We start from the raw sequence: 15,097 nt of genomic DNA on the forward strand, positions 1-15,097 counted from the left end.
ATCCCAAATATCCGAGTAAATGAGTTGTAGGGACTTATCATAAATTATATAAAAATTATCAAATGGTAATTTGTGAGACTTTCCAAAACAACAAGTTTCACAAACAAATTATATTTTATTCATAATAAGAGAAATATTTCATTTTTTTCAATACAAAAGTAACAACTTTTGATGATGCATGACCAAGTCTTGCATGCCAAGTATTAACAACAAAATTGCTAGAATGTGTGCTTTTATAAGACACTTCATTACATCTTTCATTCTAAGGACTACAACTAAAAGTCAAGCTAGAAGAAAAAAATAAATTGAGATGTTGAAAGATGAATGTCATCGAAAACATATAGGCCATTTCTAAGCTTGCCTTCCATGAGAATTTGACTGGATGACTAAGATGTAATATAACATTTATTAGCATGAATTCAAAGAATACCTTATTATCTTTAGCAAATTGTGACACACCGAGAATATTTTTGGAAACATTAGGAACATGCAATAAATTATGAAGAAATAACGGCTTAAGAGAGGTAGGCAAAATAAAGGAGTTGTCAATATGGTTTATACTTGTTGTTGCACCATTTTCCACTTGCATTTTTGTATCACTATCAAAAGGAACCTTACCCATTAGATTAGAGGAATCAGGGGTAACATGATTGGTGGCTCCCAAATATGGATACTAAGTAGGAACATACATTATTTCTAGTATCACTAACGTAGTTGTGCTTATGTCTTCGCGATTAATTAACTCACTTGTCATGATTATTCCAATGTTGAATCTATCATTAGCAATAAAAGGATTCAAATCCTCTTAGTATTGAGGATTGAACCTCTGATAGCATTTTATTGCAATGTCCCCAAACCTTCTACAAATTTGGCATTGAAGCTTGTTTGATCTACCTCTTCTTTTATTGAAAATTTCTCTCTTCCTCTGTTATTTTGTTGAAACTAAAAATAACCTCCTATGTTAAAATTCCTACCTCTTCCTTTATTATTTTGTTGAAACTATGTTAGGTGTGCTTGCTTGCAAAGATTTTGTAGAAAAAATGATTTGTTTCTTGTTTCTGCTTTTCAAGACGTTCTTCTTGAGCTATAAGCAGAGCCTCCATCTCTTCTATGTTATAGGGTTCAATTCTTGACATCACTAAAATAATGAATGAATCATATTCTTGAGGAAGCCCATTGAAAATGGCTTGGATTTGATCCTAATATCAACCAGATATCCAACAGCAACCAATGAATCAACAATTTTCATGATGGGTAACATATATTTGTTGATAGTACCAATTTTCTTTACATTTCTTGGTTGTAACTTTTAATTGATTTACTTTGGCTCAAGCTTAAGAAGCAATGAAGACTTCAAGCTTTTTCCATATCTGATGAGAAAATTCACAACCAACCATTGTGGTTGTTAGGTTCTCTAACATGGACGATAAGAGCCAAGATGCAAGAAATTTATCTTGTTGCTCCCAATTTGTATACTCATCACTTTTTTGAAGGTTTCCTTCCATATTTTGAAATGTGATGTAGCAACTTGTGACCTCTAATGGTGAAATGTGCTTGTTTCCATGGTGGAAAATTGTTTTCATCCAATTTTATAGCAACTGGATTATAAGAGGTGAGTGATAAAGCTTGGAATAGATGCAAATTTTTTTGCCATAGATAAATCAAGGATGTTGTGATACCATGTAAGGTATGAGAGTTTGAGAGAGAAAAGGAATAGAAAAATACGAGCGTCACAATATTCGAATTTTTTACTTAAATAATATTTTTTTTAAAAAAATTACTTAATTAGGCACTGTACAAGTTTATTTACAGAAGTAGAACCATTCACTGTTTAAGCTCAGAATTCGGTTCCCGGGAAACCGAATTCTGAGCTTCAAAGCGTATTTTTTTTTCTTTTTGCAACTCAGAATTCGGTTCCCCGGGAACTGAATTCTGAGTTGATTTTATATATATATATTTTTTTTCGTGTTTGCAGGGAAACGTGGGCAAGTGTTGGAAGCGGAACGGCCCGTTCCGATTAAAGGTACAGAGTGATAATTGTGAAAGTGAAACGGGTCAAGAACGGGCCGTTCCAGAGTTAAGAATTAACGTTGAAAAAGATGTTGGAAGTGGCCCGTTTTAAACAAAACTTTTGGTCATTTTTTGTTAACGTGGAACGGGCCATTCTTGTTTTAGAACAGCCCGTTCCAAAATAGAAATTTACACACGTTTTCACTCCTGGAACGGCCTTGGAACGGCCCGTTCCAAGATATTTTTTAACAAAGGTTTTGTGATTCAGAACGGGCCGTTCCGGTTTTGGAACGGCCCGTTCTGGGTGAACAGTAAAAACGCAAGTTTTTCTATAAATAGACCCCCTCCTCTTCATTTTTTTTCACACGATTTCATATTAGCTTCTCTGCTTTATTCCTTCCGTTTACCCCTTTTGAATCAGTTTCTTAGAATCACGTTCATTTCCTTTAAATCTTTCATAAAATGGTTTCTTCAATCTACGTTATTGTTCATTCTGATGGTTCCATTAACCAATGTCCGAATGAAGGAATCACCTTCTCCTCTCCATCTGCAAAATTAGTTCGTATCAACAGAGGAATTACTCTAGAAAGGCTTCAAAGAGTCATCCACAGAAAGCTACATCGACAAGATTCTGAGAGGGTGGCTAGCATACATTTTCGGTACCCTATTAGACTTGGCCCAGGGGTTAGTAACTATACCTGTGTTGAGTTGACGGATGATGAAGACGTTGAGGCACTTTTCAATGTTCACGATTCTAATCAACTTCAATCAGGTATTGAATTATATGCTACATTTACTACAGTTGAATCACATGCACCACAAGTTTCACCTTCACGTTCACCTTACGAAGTTTATCAAAGTTACCAGTACACTAACCCATCTGGCCCTTCTTATGATATCCCCTCCAACTACAACATTGAGTCATACACACAACTTTTAAGTGGTCCAATCATGGACCTTAATCAAATACCTTCTTAGCCATTTGAGCAAGCTAGACCTTCTGCTTCTCAACCCAATGTTGAAACCAACATTGAAGATGATGTTGTTGTTGGTCTCCCAACAGAAAATGTCTTTGATCCTTTTAGCGAGGACGAAGACGAAATTCTCTCTGCACATGAACATGATGATGAAGAAACCTTCCCAATTCCAAATAATCCACCACTACAACCACAACCAGTAGCCATATACAACCCACCTCCACACTTTTTAGAGTTTCCCAATGAAATCCAACAAGACGCTGAGTATAGCCATTTGTTGGAGCGTGATATGGTTGTGTATCCACCTGGAACACTATTTGTTGGCCAACGCTTCCAAATAAAAGAACAAATGCAGGATGCCATAAATAGATTTCACATTGTCAACCATTGCACTTACAAGGTTAAAAACTCAAGCAGTAGTAGGCTTGTTACAGAATGCGTTCACCGTGACTGTGCCTGGAGATGTCGTGGTATATTGCGCACCAGGGAACAACATTGGGAAATCATGATCCTTAAGGGCCCCCACACATGTGTTTCCCCACTTATCTCCCAAGATCATAATAAATTGGGATCACAAATGATTGCTCAAAGCATTGGTGAAATTATTGAGGTTGATCCATCGGCATCCATTTCAACTATCATAACCCACATCAAGTCCACCATGGGTTATACAATTAGTTACAGAAAGGGATGGTTGGCCAAGCAACATGCCATTGAGAATATCTTTGGAAACTGGGAGGAGTCGTACAACAAATTACCAGGTATGTTGCAAGCAATGCAAATGTATGTTCCAGGTTTTATTTGGAAATTAAATACGCAACCAGCTTACCAAGGTGAATTATTGGAGGAGGGGAGTGTTATCTTCAAAAGGTTATTTTGGACCTTTAAACCATGCATTGATGGTTTTGCCTTCTGCAAACCAATTGTACAAGTCGATGGTACCTTTTTATACGGGAGATACAAAGGTACGTTGTTGGTCGCAGTTGCGCAAAATGGTCGCAACAACATAATTCCTATTGCATTTGCTGTTGTTGAAGGTGAAACTAGCGATGCATGGTTTTTTTTTTTGAAGAACTTGAGGCGGTATGTAACACCGCAACATGGGTTGTGCCTTATTTCTGATCGTCATGAAGCTATTCGAATTGCATACTCAAGAAATGAAAGTGGCTGGACGGAAAACAATTCTGTCCATGTTTATTGTATTCGACATATTGCACAAAATTTCATGCGACGATTCAAAAATGCAGCACTAAAGAAAGATGTCGTCAATATGGGTAAGTTTATCATTACTTTTTTTAAAGCATTTGATTATTACTTTTAATTATTTAATAATTTTTTTTTTGCAGCCTACGGGATGACTGAACCTAGATTCTTTTACTATTACAACATAGTAAGAGATACTAATGTTGAAGCAACTCAATGGTTAGACAACATTCCTAGGGAAAAATGGACACTAGCATGGGACAATGGACGACGTTGGGGACACATGACAACAAACCTAGCTGAGTCAATTAATTCCGTATTGAAGAAAACACGAAATTTGCCAATTTGTTCCATGGTAATGGCCACATACACTCGTTGCAACAAGTTTTTCGTTCAAAGAGGTACGGAAGTGGGTGCCATGATTAATGCATGACATGTCTACTCGGAAATTGCAAATAAAACTATTCAAGATGCACAATCTAAGGCAAATACTCATAGAGTTATCAGCTTTAACAGATCAAGCAGTAGATTTCTAGTGGAAGAAACGCAACATTCGAGAGAAGTTCGACCAGCTGGGAGATTTGCGGTAAGGCTTGATGAATTGTGGTGTGATTGTGGCAAGTTCCAAAAAGTTCATATCCCTTGCTCACATGTACTTGCTGCATGCTTACATGCACATCATGACTATGAAAGGTACATATCTCCCATATATACCTTACAACAAGTTGCAAAGGTATACGAAGGACAGTTTGGAGAGCTTCGACATGAAGATTATTGGCCTACTTACACTGGTCCAACTTTGTGGCCAAATCCAGAACTGAAGAGAACTTCGAAGGGTCGACCAAAGTCCACCAGGATTAGAACAGAGATGGATACTAGAGAACAACATACTCATGTAAAAAATTGTTCTTATTGTCACACTCCTGGTCATACTAGGAAGACATGTCCGAATATTAGTCATGGATGTAGTTCCCGCCACCAATGATCATTATTGTTGTAATCAGTTGTATTAAATTTATTTAGTTATGTAATATTAAAGTTAATTAATTTGTGTTAGTATCGGATAGTACGTTGTGTTTGTGTTGAAATCGTATATTGTGTTGAAATCGTATATTGTGTTGAAATCATATATTGTGTTGAAATCGTATATTGTGTTTAAATCGTATATTGTGTTCGCTACAATACTTATAATTATAATAGATTATAACCTTCTTAGTGCAGTAAATGTAAAAATGCATAACATTAAAATTCATATTACATTGATAAAGACACATTGTACATTAGAATAAAAAAACAATAACATTAACATAGAGTGATTTATATACATTTTTCAATCTCCGTAATGGTGTCCAGTTCCACAACGAGGGTGACGTCTATTACGACCTGGATTACGCCGTGGAGGTTGTTGCTCAGGAGGATTTGCTTCATCATCAACCACCGGATGTTGAAATGGTGCTGAAGAACTTCCAGGTTCATTACCGAATTGTGGACGGTAAAGAGATTGCATGTATGATTGTGCTGAAGATGGAGTTCTAAAATCTACTCCAAATAAATTTGTAAAAAAATCCTCTGAAGTTGTTGCAAATGAATGTCGTCTGTCAATTATGTCTTGTTCAGGAGTGACGTACTGAGGATTTGATACATGCTGACCAGGCTCTTCATGTGATCGCATGGAAGTTCGACCAGTCTCAAATGTTGTGGAAGTCCTTCGTTGTTGATGGGTCCTTGGATCTTGTAGTAGTCGTGGCACTGATAAAAAATAGATGGAATTGGCCATGTACCATTCCATGTATTCTCGTGTGTGAAATAGTGGGCCTTGCATTGGATGACCTATCAATGTGTGCTCACGTCTATTGTTCCATACATCGATCCACTGAGCATGTCTTGTAACCCAATTTTCATCTTGTATTCCCCTCATGTCAATGTTGTGCAGGTTATCCAAATTATTCGGTGGAGATGGGACATCCTAGAAGAGACGAAATTGCAATTTCACTCTATCAGATTGGTGCCATTCAACAATTGCAAAACAAATAATGGAGGTGCATGATGTCCATAGCAGAGCATCTCTATATGCTTGCATCGGTATTGCTGCTTGTAATACTCCATATGGCGCCCATAAAAACTACAAAAAAATTAAACTTCTTTAGTTAACATATTATGCTAAACAAAAGAAAATAAAAAAAATAATAAAACTTTGATTTTAAAGAGTTACCTGATAATTCTGAATGTGATCAAACCTTGATCTATATCCAACAACATCATTATGAGGTACATTTTCAAAGTTTAAAACTCTGCCCCCGCTCCATTTACAGACTAGAGGGAATGTTGCTGGTAACCTGGAAATAGGCGCAATATATGGCATGCGATGCCATGCCCAAGACTGTAACAGAGATGCACAACCACCCATTGTTTTGCTACTAACATTTGTAGCTCTACACATTTCCCTATATAACATAGCTAAACAAGCCGACCCCCAACTATATCGTCTTGTTCTTCTAAGATTTATTAATAAAGATAAATACATAAGATGCACCTTATTGCCTGTTTTGTCAGGCATCAAAACACCTCCTATTAAACCTAATATATATGATCTACAATGTGCATCAAGTTGTTCTTGAGATGGCTCCTTTGGTAATTCTAACATATTATCTCTTAACCACTTTAACTTAATCATAGAGCCAATAAGTGACTCACCTTTAACTGGCATGATTCCGAGATAGGTGGAGCACATTTCCTCCCAGTCATATAATGTTAGGCCAATGACTGGTAAACCATCAACTCTTAAGCCAAGTTGAAGTGCAACATCCTCCAGTGTTATGGTGCACTCTCCAGTTGGAAAATGGAATATATGAGTCTCAGGTCTCCATCTTTCAACTAAAGCTGTGATTAATGCGTGATCCACTTTCAGATGTCTCAGCTTTGCAACCCTAGAAAAACCCACTTCCTCGAGTATAGGAACAATTAGAGGGTGCGGTTCTGGTATTGAATGACAGTAAGAACAAATAATATTCTCAGTCTCCTGCAATAATTACCAAAATTAGTACTAATTTGTTACAAGTTCATTAAAATTTAAAGTAAATATCGAAAGTGCTAAACTTACCGTTCTACCAATGAAAGTAGACCTATGCTCATTTTGCTTCCACAACAACATTTTTGATATTTGGTTAATGAAAATTGAACCAAAAAAATAATTTCTTACTATCAAGGTGAATAAGAAGCAATATAGGAAACGAGTAAAAGAAACAAACTCAGCTGAAATCGCATAAAAAAATGAAGGGGAGGGGGTCTATTTATAGAAAAACTTGCGTTTTTACTATTCACCCAGAACGGGCCGTTCCAAAACCAGAACGACCCGTTCTGAATCACAAAACCTTTGTTAAAAAATATCCTGGAACGGGCCGTTCCAAGGTCGTTCCAGGAGTGAAAACATGTGTAAATTTCTATTTCGGAACGGGTTGTTCTAAAACAAGAACGGCCCGTTCCAAGTTAACAAAAAATGACCAAAAGTTTTGTTTAAAACGGGCCGCTTCCAACATCTTTTTCAACGTTAATTCTTAAGTCTGGAACGGCCCGTTCTTGACCCGTTTCACTTTCACAATTATCACTCTGTACCTTTAAGCAGAACGACCCGTTCTGATTTCGGAACGGGCCGTTCCGCTTCCAACACTTGCCCACGTTTCCCTGCAAACACGAAAAAAAAAAATATATAAAATCAACTCAGAATTCGGTTCCTGGGGAACCGAATTCTGAGTTGCAAAAAGAAAAAAAAAAATACACTTTGAAGCTCAGAATTCGGTTCCCCGGGAACCGAATTCTGAGCTTAAACAGTGAATGGTTCTACTTCTGTAAATAAACTTGTATAGTGCCTAATTAGGTTTTTTTTTTTAAAAAAAAAATTTATTTAAGTAAAAAATTCCACAATATTCGTGAATAATATTATGATAATATTAAAAAATGTAAGTGTAAAAATATAAGGTACAAAAGGGATATATATATATATACAAACTAGATCTACATAACAAATTTTGTTGAGTGTATAACAAACTCTTAATTTCATTCTATTCCTTTACAAAAAAGCATAAACGAGTCTCTATAAAAATAAGTTTGTGGGTGTATCAAATTGGATCACCAAACCTACTTTACGCAACACTATTTTTTTTTCTCTCTAATGAAATTGGGTGGAGCATAGATGGCAAACTGGGCGAGGTTGCATCATGAATTATTAATTCATTTGCTTTGATTGCTTGCTAGTTAGTTACCATACCACATCTTTCTATAAGAAATGGTGGCAGACAGGTAACTAGTTCAAGGCTTAAAAGAAACCATTGTTTGTCTTTGTCTTCCTAATTGAGGAAAGGATATAATTATTGAGCTTCCTAACCCTAATATTGATGTGCCAATGGCATGCTGTTACCTAAGATATATAATTACACACACTTCTTTTTTTAATCTCCTTTTGGTATAGCAAGTTCAAGACTTTACGAGATGTATGATTATGCCGAACGCTAATTACCCAGATATGCTACTAGATTTTCGGGACGAAAATGACTATCTCATGGTGGGACGAAAAATCGAAAACGGTGGAAAAGGGAAATTGCTGTTTTTTGTTATTACTACACTAAAGTAATGCTATGAAATAGCTGTTTTAATTAACAATGCTTTATTTCTACACTACTTCTTTATAAAGACACAAGGAAAAGTTGTATTAGTACAAACGTTTTGTTATAAAAAAAATTTATGAGTTTAATTTATATGTATTATGTAGTATAATTTTCTTTACAAAGTATTTAATATGAAGTTACTTACTTGTGACTGTATATTAATAGATAAAATAATATGACAATACGATGAATGTTTATTGGAAGTCGACGGTGTAATTTTTTATAACTAATCATGCATAAAAATTAAATTCGATCAAAAGTTATTCAACAAAGAGTTGAGGAATATATATATAATAAGATCATAAAGAAGTATTGAAATATATTATAGAATAAATAAGAAATCTCATTCAGTGAGGGATCCAGAAATTTTATATAGTGGAGACAATATTTATTTATATATTTGTAGTATTAAAAATTTTATATATAATTTTTAAAGATATAAATATATATCATAATTATTTTTTACAAGTTTTTATATCTACGATTATAATTAAAGATGAAAATAAATTATGTCAGATTAGATTTTATTACAATTTAGTAGGTTTAAATCTAAGTTTATTTAAAAATATATATTCTAAGTATGACTTAATTATCTATCATAGACATTTTTTAAATGTTTGAATAGAACTAAGGTTTACTTTATAATAATTTAATACTATTAAAAATATAAAAATAAATATGTTAAATTTTATAAAAACCAAGTTTAATTTATTTATGATATAAATATATTTTTAATATCTAATATATTTTTAGATGATAATTTATTTTAAAATATATTTTATAATAACAATTCTAAATGAAAAATAAATGTTCTAATTTTTTTTATTTTGATTTTTTTAATTAACGTATACAATTTTATTATTTTAATTTTTTAATCAACGTATACAATAAATAAAAAATACAAAAAGTAAACATGCATACTGTAAATTTTATTTTATTAAAAATTAATTTTTTTAATATATTACATTATATATGTGAGTATTAATATATATATATATATATTATAATTAAATTTTTTTTAAAAATTGAAGTATTCTTTATCACATAAGAGAATTAAACTTTTTTAAAAGGTTGATAGACATCAAATAAATAAATATTTTTTCTAAATTTATATTTTCTACATATGATAATTTAAATATATATTTATTTTATTAGAATATAATTTTTATTTTTTAAAATATATTATTTTTTAAAATAAAAAATTATATGTGTCAAATAGTAGTGGGGGCACTCTGTATAATGTGGATCAGTCCCTGGATGTATCTGGGCAAATCAATTTACCAATACCATTATTTGAGCTTCAAATTTCAATATATTTTTTTTTGTCGCGCTTAATTTTTTGTTTTTCAAAATAATGAAAGAATTGTTTTTTTTTTCTGCTCTAAGAAAGAAAAAAAAATGAAGATAAAAATATATATATATATATATATATATATACTCTAGGGGAAAACGGAAATCAACTCTCATGACTTCAAATAGGAGAGAATGAGAGATCGAGATAGTAATTTTAACAATTTGACGAGATTTTTTTTTATTATCAGTTAATATATACTTTAAGTGTATTTTTTAAAAAATAAATTACATTTTCAGTCTTTTTATTTTTATCTTGCAATTTTAGTTTTTATATATTTTTTAAAAATATGAAAATTTAATTTTATTATTAATTCAATTTGTTAATCATTAAATTTTTTATTTTATTTAATAATTTGTTATTATTTAAGTCACATAATATTTAATAACATACAATGTAAGAATAAAAATTAATAAATATATAAGTATTTATTTTAACAAGTGATTAATATTTATTTTATTAATAAATTTTATATACATATTTTTTAGTTTTATTTTATCTTTAAATGTTATATTGCTAGATGTTACATGAATTAAGTATGATTAAACTTTAAGATTTTGTTAATAAATGTCACTTTGAAAAAATAATTAAAATTTTACATTTTTAAAATTAGAGAGATTAAGTATTTTATTTTAAAATAAAAGAATAAAAATTATGAATTAACAAAAAATAAAGATAAAAATATAATTTAACTTTTTTATTTGAATTAAATAGTGTGATAGTTAAATAAAAAATAGAGATAAAAAACGTTTATACACATATCTTTATATATATATATATATATATATACAAGGAGCATATCAAGTGAGAATGAAATTATTATGAGATATGAGAAGGTAAAATATAACCCTTAGATTAATCAATTTGAGGTTTAATCAAGTGAGAGAAAATTAATCTAAGGGTTATATTTTAACCTCTCATCTCTCATAATAAATTTCCTCTCATCTGATATGCTCCCTATATATATATATGAGGAGAGATCTATTTACTTTAAGAGTAAACCTATCTAAACTCACTTTATTCAATAACTCATGTTCTACATTAAATTTTAACAATCCATCCGTTGAATTTAAAATTCTAATGCATAAATCAAATCTGTAAATTTTTAGAAAATTTGAAAATCATTTGATATTTCATTTCATTAATTGAAATCAATGTATAAAATAATTTTATAATTATCTGTCAATTTGAATCAATGAAATAAAGTATCAAATAATTTTCAAATTTTCTAAAAATTTGCGGACTTGATATATACATTAAGAATTTTAAATTCAACGGTTGAATTATTAAAATTTGATATAAAACATGAATTATTGAACGAAATAAATAAATCTTTTATATATATATATATATATATATATATTATATAAGGTTTAGATTTTTTTTTACCATAAAATGATAGATACAGAAGAACACACACTAATGGCAAACTGAAGATCCTATTATCAAATTGAGGATCATCGAAAAAATTTCACTTAAATAGATATGGTTACCAAAATAGATTTTTATAACAGCATGAAAATAAAATTCGTATCATAAAAAATATAAACTTGGATCGAATTATGCAACATCTGTACCAATCCAAGATGACTATAAGATTTAGATAATTTCCTTATTTTATTATTTTTTAACTTTTAAAAAGGTGAAGATTTAATAAGCTTACATAATTGAATTTTGTTATATGTGACTCGTGTTGGTAACAGAGAGATAGAAAAGGGCGTGGGCGAAGGCATGATGTCATGCATCACCAATGTTGGTGGGGCATGACAAACGCGTCAGCACGTATGAACACAAGAAGACAGTTATATTACTCGGTCGGCGCTACCACAACTACCATATTACCCCTCTCCCAACTCCAACCAACCCTCAAGTCAAACCTCACAGCTTATACCCACTAAGGGCATTCCCGTCCTTTCCTCCACACAACTCTCCACCACTTCAAAGGTCACACGTCAACCGGCAAACACCGTCACGTGTCCGTCAAGCCACGCCTCAACGCGTGCGACCCAAACGCACTCCCCCAATCCCGTGGTCCTCAAAACTCCACGTGTCGGTTACCCAACAAGTTTACCGGCAGCCGCCGGTCCCCCACCGGAGCCTCTTATATTGCGTTTCCACACCGTCGTGGAAGAAGTTTTTGATCACCAATCACAACAGAAACCGCGAGAAAATTCCCCATAAATCTCAACAGAAGAGAAGAAAACCGAAGCAGTTCACAATCAAATCTCTTTGCAACACATCGCCACAGAATTCAGCTCTGTACCACTTTGGATTTGGATCAGTTTTCGTGAGAGAAGATTAGAGAAGGAAGAAGCAGCATACAAGAACATGGTGGCTGAAGCAGAGGTTGTGTGTCAACAGAACATGGCTGTGCTGGATTTGAAGCATTTTCCGAATAAGGGAAGCGATGTTCACGAGAACGGAGATGCAGATGCTAATTCGCCTTCGAGTTTTGACCGAGTTCGTGCTTCTGAGTCGGTCTCTGCCGAGTTACTCACTTCACAACAAGTAAGTTTCTGAAGGCCCCCTTTTTCGTGTTTTCTTGTGACTTTGTCTGATTTTGTTGTTGGATGACGTAGATGCTCATAGGACGTGATGGGGTTCTTTAATTCTTTCTTTCCGCTTGTTCAATCACATGAATTCCTTGATTTATCTTTCTCGGATCAAGGTCCCAACAAAAAAGGAAAAAAAATAATTAAAACTTTTGGATCAGGAGTCAGCGTGTATGTTGAGCTTAGGTCAAGATATCATAATTCTGTTGATTTCGTTTAGGTTACTTACTTCCTTGTGTTACTTTTTCTATTTAGGAAGGAACTTTTGTTTAGGTTAATGGCTTACTTATGACGATTTGTTTGTTAGCAGCAACAATGGAATTTCTCTTTGCTAATTTGAAATTGAATTTATTGGTTTAGATAGATAAATATATGTTTGGGATGGATTTTATGGTAGTTGGTACGTAGAAGGCAACATGTGTTGTAGATTAAATCTTTCATGAAGATGTTCATAATTTTGCAACAGTTTTCCAAATTGTGATTTTAATTTTATGTCAGCTTTATGGTCATTTTGTGGTTTGGAGCATCATTGTTTCTTTGTGATGAACAAGTTAAGCAAAATAGTACATCTAGTTCTTGGATATATAGATTCTCATTTTGCTGATTTGCATTTAATTGCTGTGTAGGACGTTAGGTCTGCAGACAGGACCTCAGATGATACTCTTGAATCTGCGGTCCTGCAGTTTATTCCTTGCATCCGTTCTGGTAGTTTTGCAGACATTGGGCCAAGGAGATACATGGAAGATGAACATATAAGGATTGATGATTTGTCCTCTCATCTAGGATCACTATACAACTTTCCCAAACCAAGTGCCTTTTATGGGGTAATCAACTTTTCACCTGTCTCTTGATTTTGTTAAATCTCATTCCGAGTTTGACTGAGGTTTGGCAAATCTTCCAGGTGTTCGATGGTCATGGAGGACCTGAAGCTGCAGCTTATATAAGAAAAAACGTGATGAAATTCTTCTTTGAAGATGTCAGTTTCCCACAGACATCTGAAGTCAATAATGTATTTTTGGAAGAGCTAGAGGATTCTCTCAGAAAGACTTTTCTTTTGGCTGACTCAGCTTTGGCCGATGATTGTAGTGTGAATAGTTCATCAGGCACCACGGCCCTTACTGCTTTAATATTTGGAAGGTATATCCTAACTTTCATACTTAACATTCTCAATTCGCTTTTATTTCCACACTTTTAGCAGCTTACTTGCTTATATATAGCTATTTTACTTGATATAATATGTGCAGTTTCTTTTAATCAAATCCAGTGTCTTGTGCATGATCCGGGTGTTCTTTATCATTTGTTTAAGATTTGTTTTCCTACATTTGAATTCATATTGCTTGAACCAGGAAATATTGGGACAGATTCTGCCCTTGTTTCAATTTTTAATGTATTAATACGGTTTAGATTGAATGGAGATGAATTGCCTTCTATTATATTTGCTTTTTGCTGATTTCTAATATGCTTCTTCCAGGCTTCTAATGGTTGCCAATGCTGGTGATTGCCGAGCGGTTCTTTGTCGCAAAGGAGAGGCCATTGACATGTCTCAAGATCACAGGCCTATTTATCCAGCAGAGCGGAGGCGAGTTGAAGAATTGGGTGGCTACATAGATGATGGTTATCTCAATGGGGTTTTATCAGTTACTCGAGCATTGGGGGACTGGGACATGAAGTTACCAAAGGGTGCTCCCTCACCTTTGATTGCAGAGCCTGAGTTCCGGCAAGTGGTTCTAACAGAGGATGATGAATTCCTCATCATAGGATGCGATGGCATCTGGGATGTGATGTCAAGTCAGCATGCTGTTAGCCTTGTTCGCAGAGGCCTGAAGTGGCACAATGACCCTGAGAAATGCGCCAGGGACCTGGTTATGGAGGCATTACGCTTGAACACATTTGACAATCTCACAGTGATCATTGTATGTTTCTCTTCCCTTGACATGGAGCCAGAGCCATCTCCACCTTGCCAACGGAAATTGAGATGCTGTAGCCTCTCTGCAGAGGCTCTATGTAGCCTGAGGAGCTTGTTGGAAGGCAGTGCTAGCAACTGAATGTATATATACGATTCATCAAATAAAGTGTTGTTGAGATTATAAATGCTGTTTTAGGCTGCTTCAGTTTAGACATTGGAAACAGCAGCCTTCATTTTTTTACGTGGTCGGTTGATGTATATAGCCCGGGCTAGAGGATGGTGGTGTAAATATCTACTGTCGTTACATTATTTTGTACAATAATCAATTTTTGTTATGACTGCCACATTCATGTCAGATTCTTGTGTGTCAAAACACTTTGGAATATCTTAGCCTATATTTCATTATCTGTTAGCGATTATATGATAGGAAAGGCAGG

At 33.6% G+C, this 15,097-nt stretch overlaps 2 protein-coding genes across 2 annotated transcripts; both read left to right on the forward strand.

Moving 5' to 3' along the window:
• Nucleotides 1–2,472: 2,472 nt before the first annotated feature.
• LOC145950029 (uncharacterized) lies at nucleotides 2,473–4,623 on the forward strand. Its single transcript, XM_083060943.1, has 3 exons — nucleotides 2,473–2,859; nucleotides 2,989–4,261; nucleotides 4,334–4,623. The coding sequence occupies exons 1-3, from the start codon at nucleotides 2,473–2,475 to the stop codon at nucleotides 4,621–4,623; spliced, it is 1,950 nt and encodes a 649-aa protein (XP_082917069.1).
• Nucleotides 4,624–12,324: 7,701 nt separating this feature from the next.
• LOC109809898 (Protein phosphatase 2C family protein) lies at nucleotides 12,325–15,015 on the forward strand. The gene is made up of 4 exons (XM_020373314.3): nucleotides 12,325–12,710; nucleotides 13,381–13,578; nucleotides 13,656–13,891; nucleotides 14,226–15,015. Exons 1-4 carry the CDS (start codon nucleotides 12,531–12,533, stop codon nucleotides 14,797–14,799), a joined length of 1,188 nt encoding a protein of 395 aa, XP_020228903.2. The 5' UTR covers nucleotides 12,325–12,530; the 3' UTR covers nucleotides 14,800–15,015.
• Nucleotides 15,016–15,097: the final 82 nt, after the last annotated feature.

The sequence above is a fragment of the Cajanus cajan genome, chromosome 7 (assembly GCF_000230855.2).
Source record: "Cajanus cajan strain Asha chromosome 7, NIPB_CcT2T_4, whole genome shotgun sequence".
Lineage (NCBI taxonomy): Eukaryota > Viridiplantae > Streptophyta > Magnoliopsida > Fabales > Fabaceae > Cajanus > Cajanus cajan.

Coding starts and splice junctions, on each gene's coding strand:
- LOC145950029 (XM_083060943.1), top strand. CDS start 2,473: ATGGTTTCTTCAATCTACGTTATTGTTCATTCTGATGGTTCCATTAAC. Junction 2,860..2,988: donor CTTCACGTTCACCTTACGAA/GTTTATCAAAGT, acceptor ATACCTTCTTAG/CCATTTGAGCAAGCTAGACC. Junction 4,262..4,333: donor GAAAGATGTCGTCAATATGG/GTAAGTTTATCA, acceptor TTTTTTTTGCAG/CCTACGGGATGACTGAACCT.
- LOC109809898 (XM_020373314.3), top strand. CDS start 12,531: ATGGTGGCTGAAGCAGAGGTTGTGTGTCAACAGAACATGGCTGTGCTG. Junction 12,711..13,380: donor AGTTACTCACTTCACAACAA/GTAAGTTTCTGA, acceptor ATTGCTGTGTAG/GACGTTAGGTCTGCAGACAG. Junction 13,892..14,225: donor ACTGCTTTAATATTTGGAAG/GTATATCCTAAC, acceptor TGCTTCTTCCAG/GCTTCTAATGGTTGCCAATG.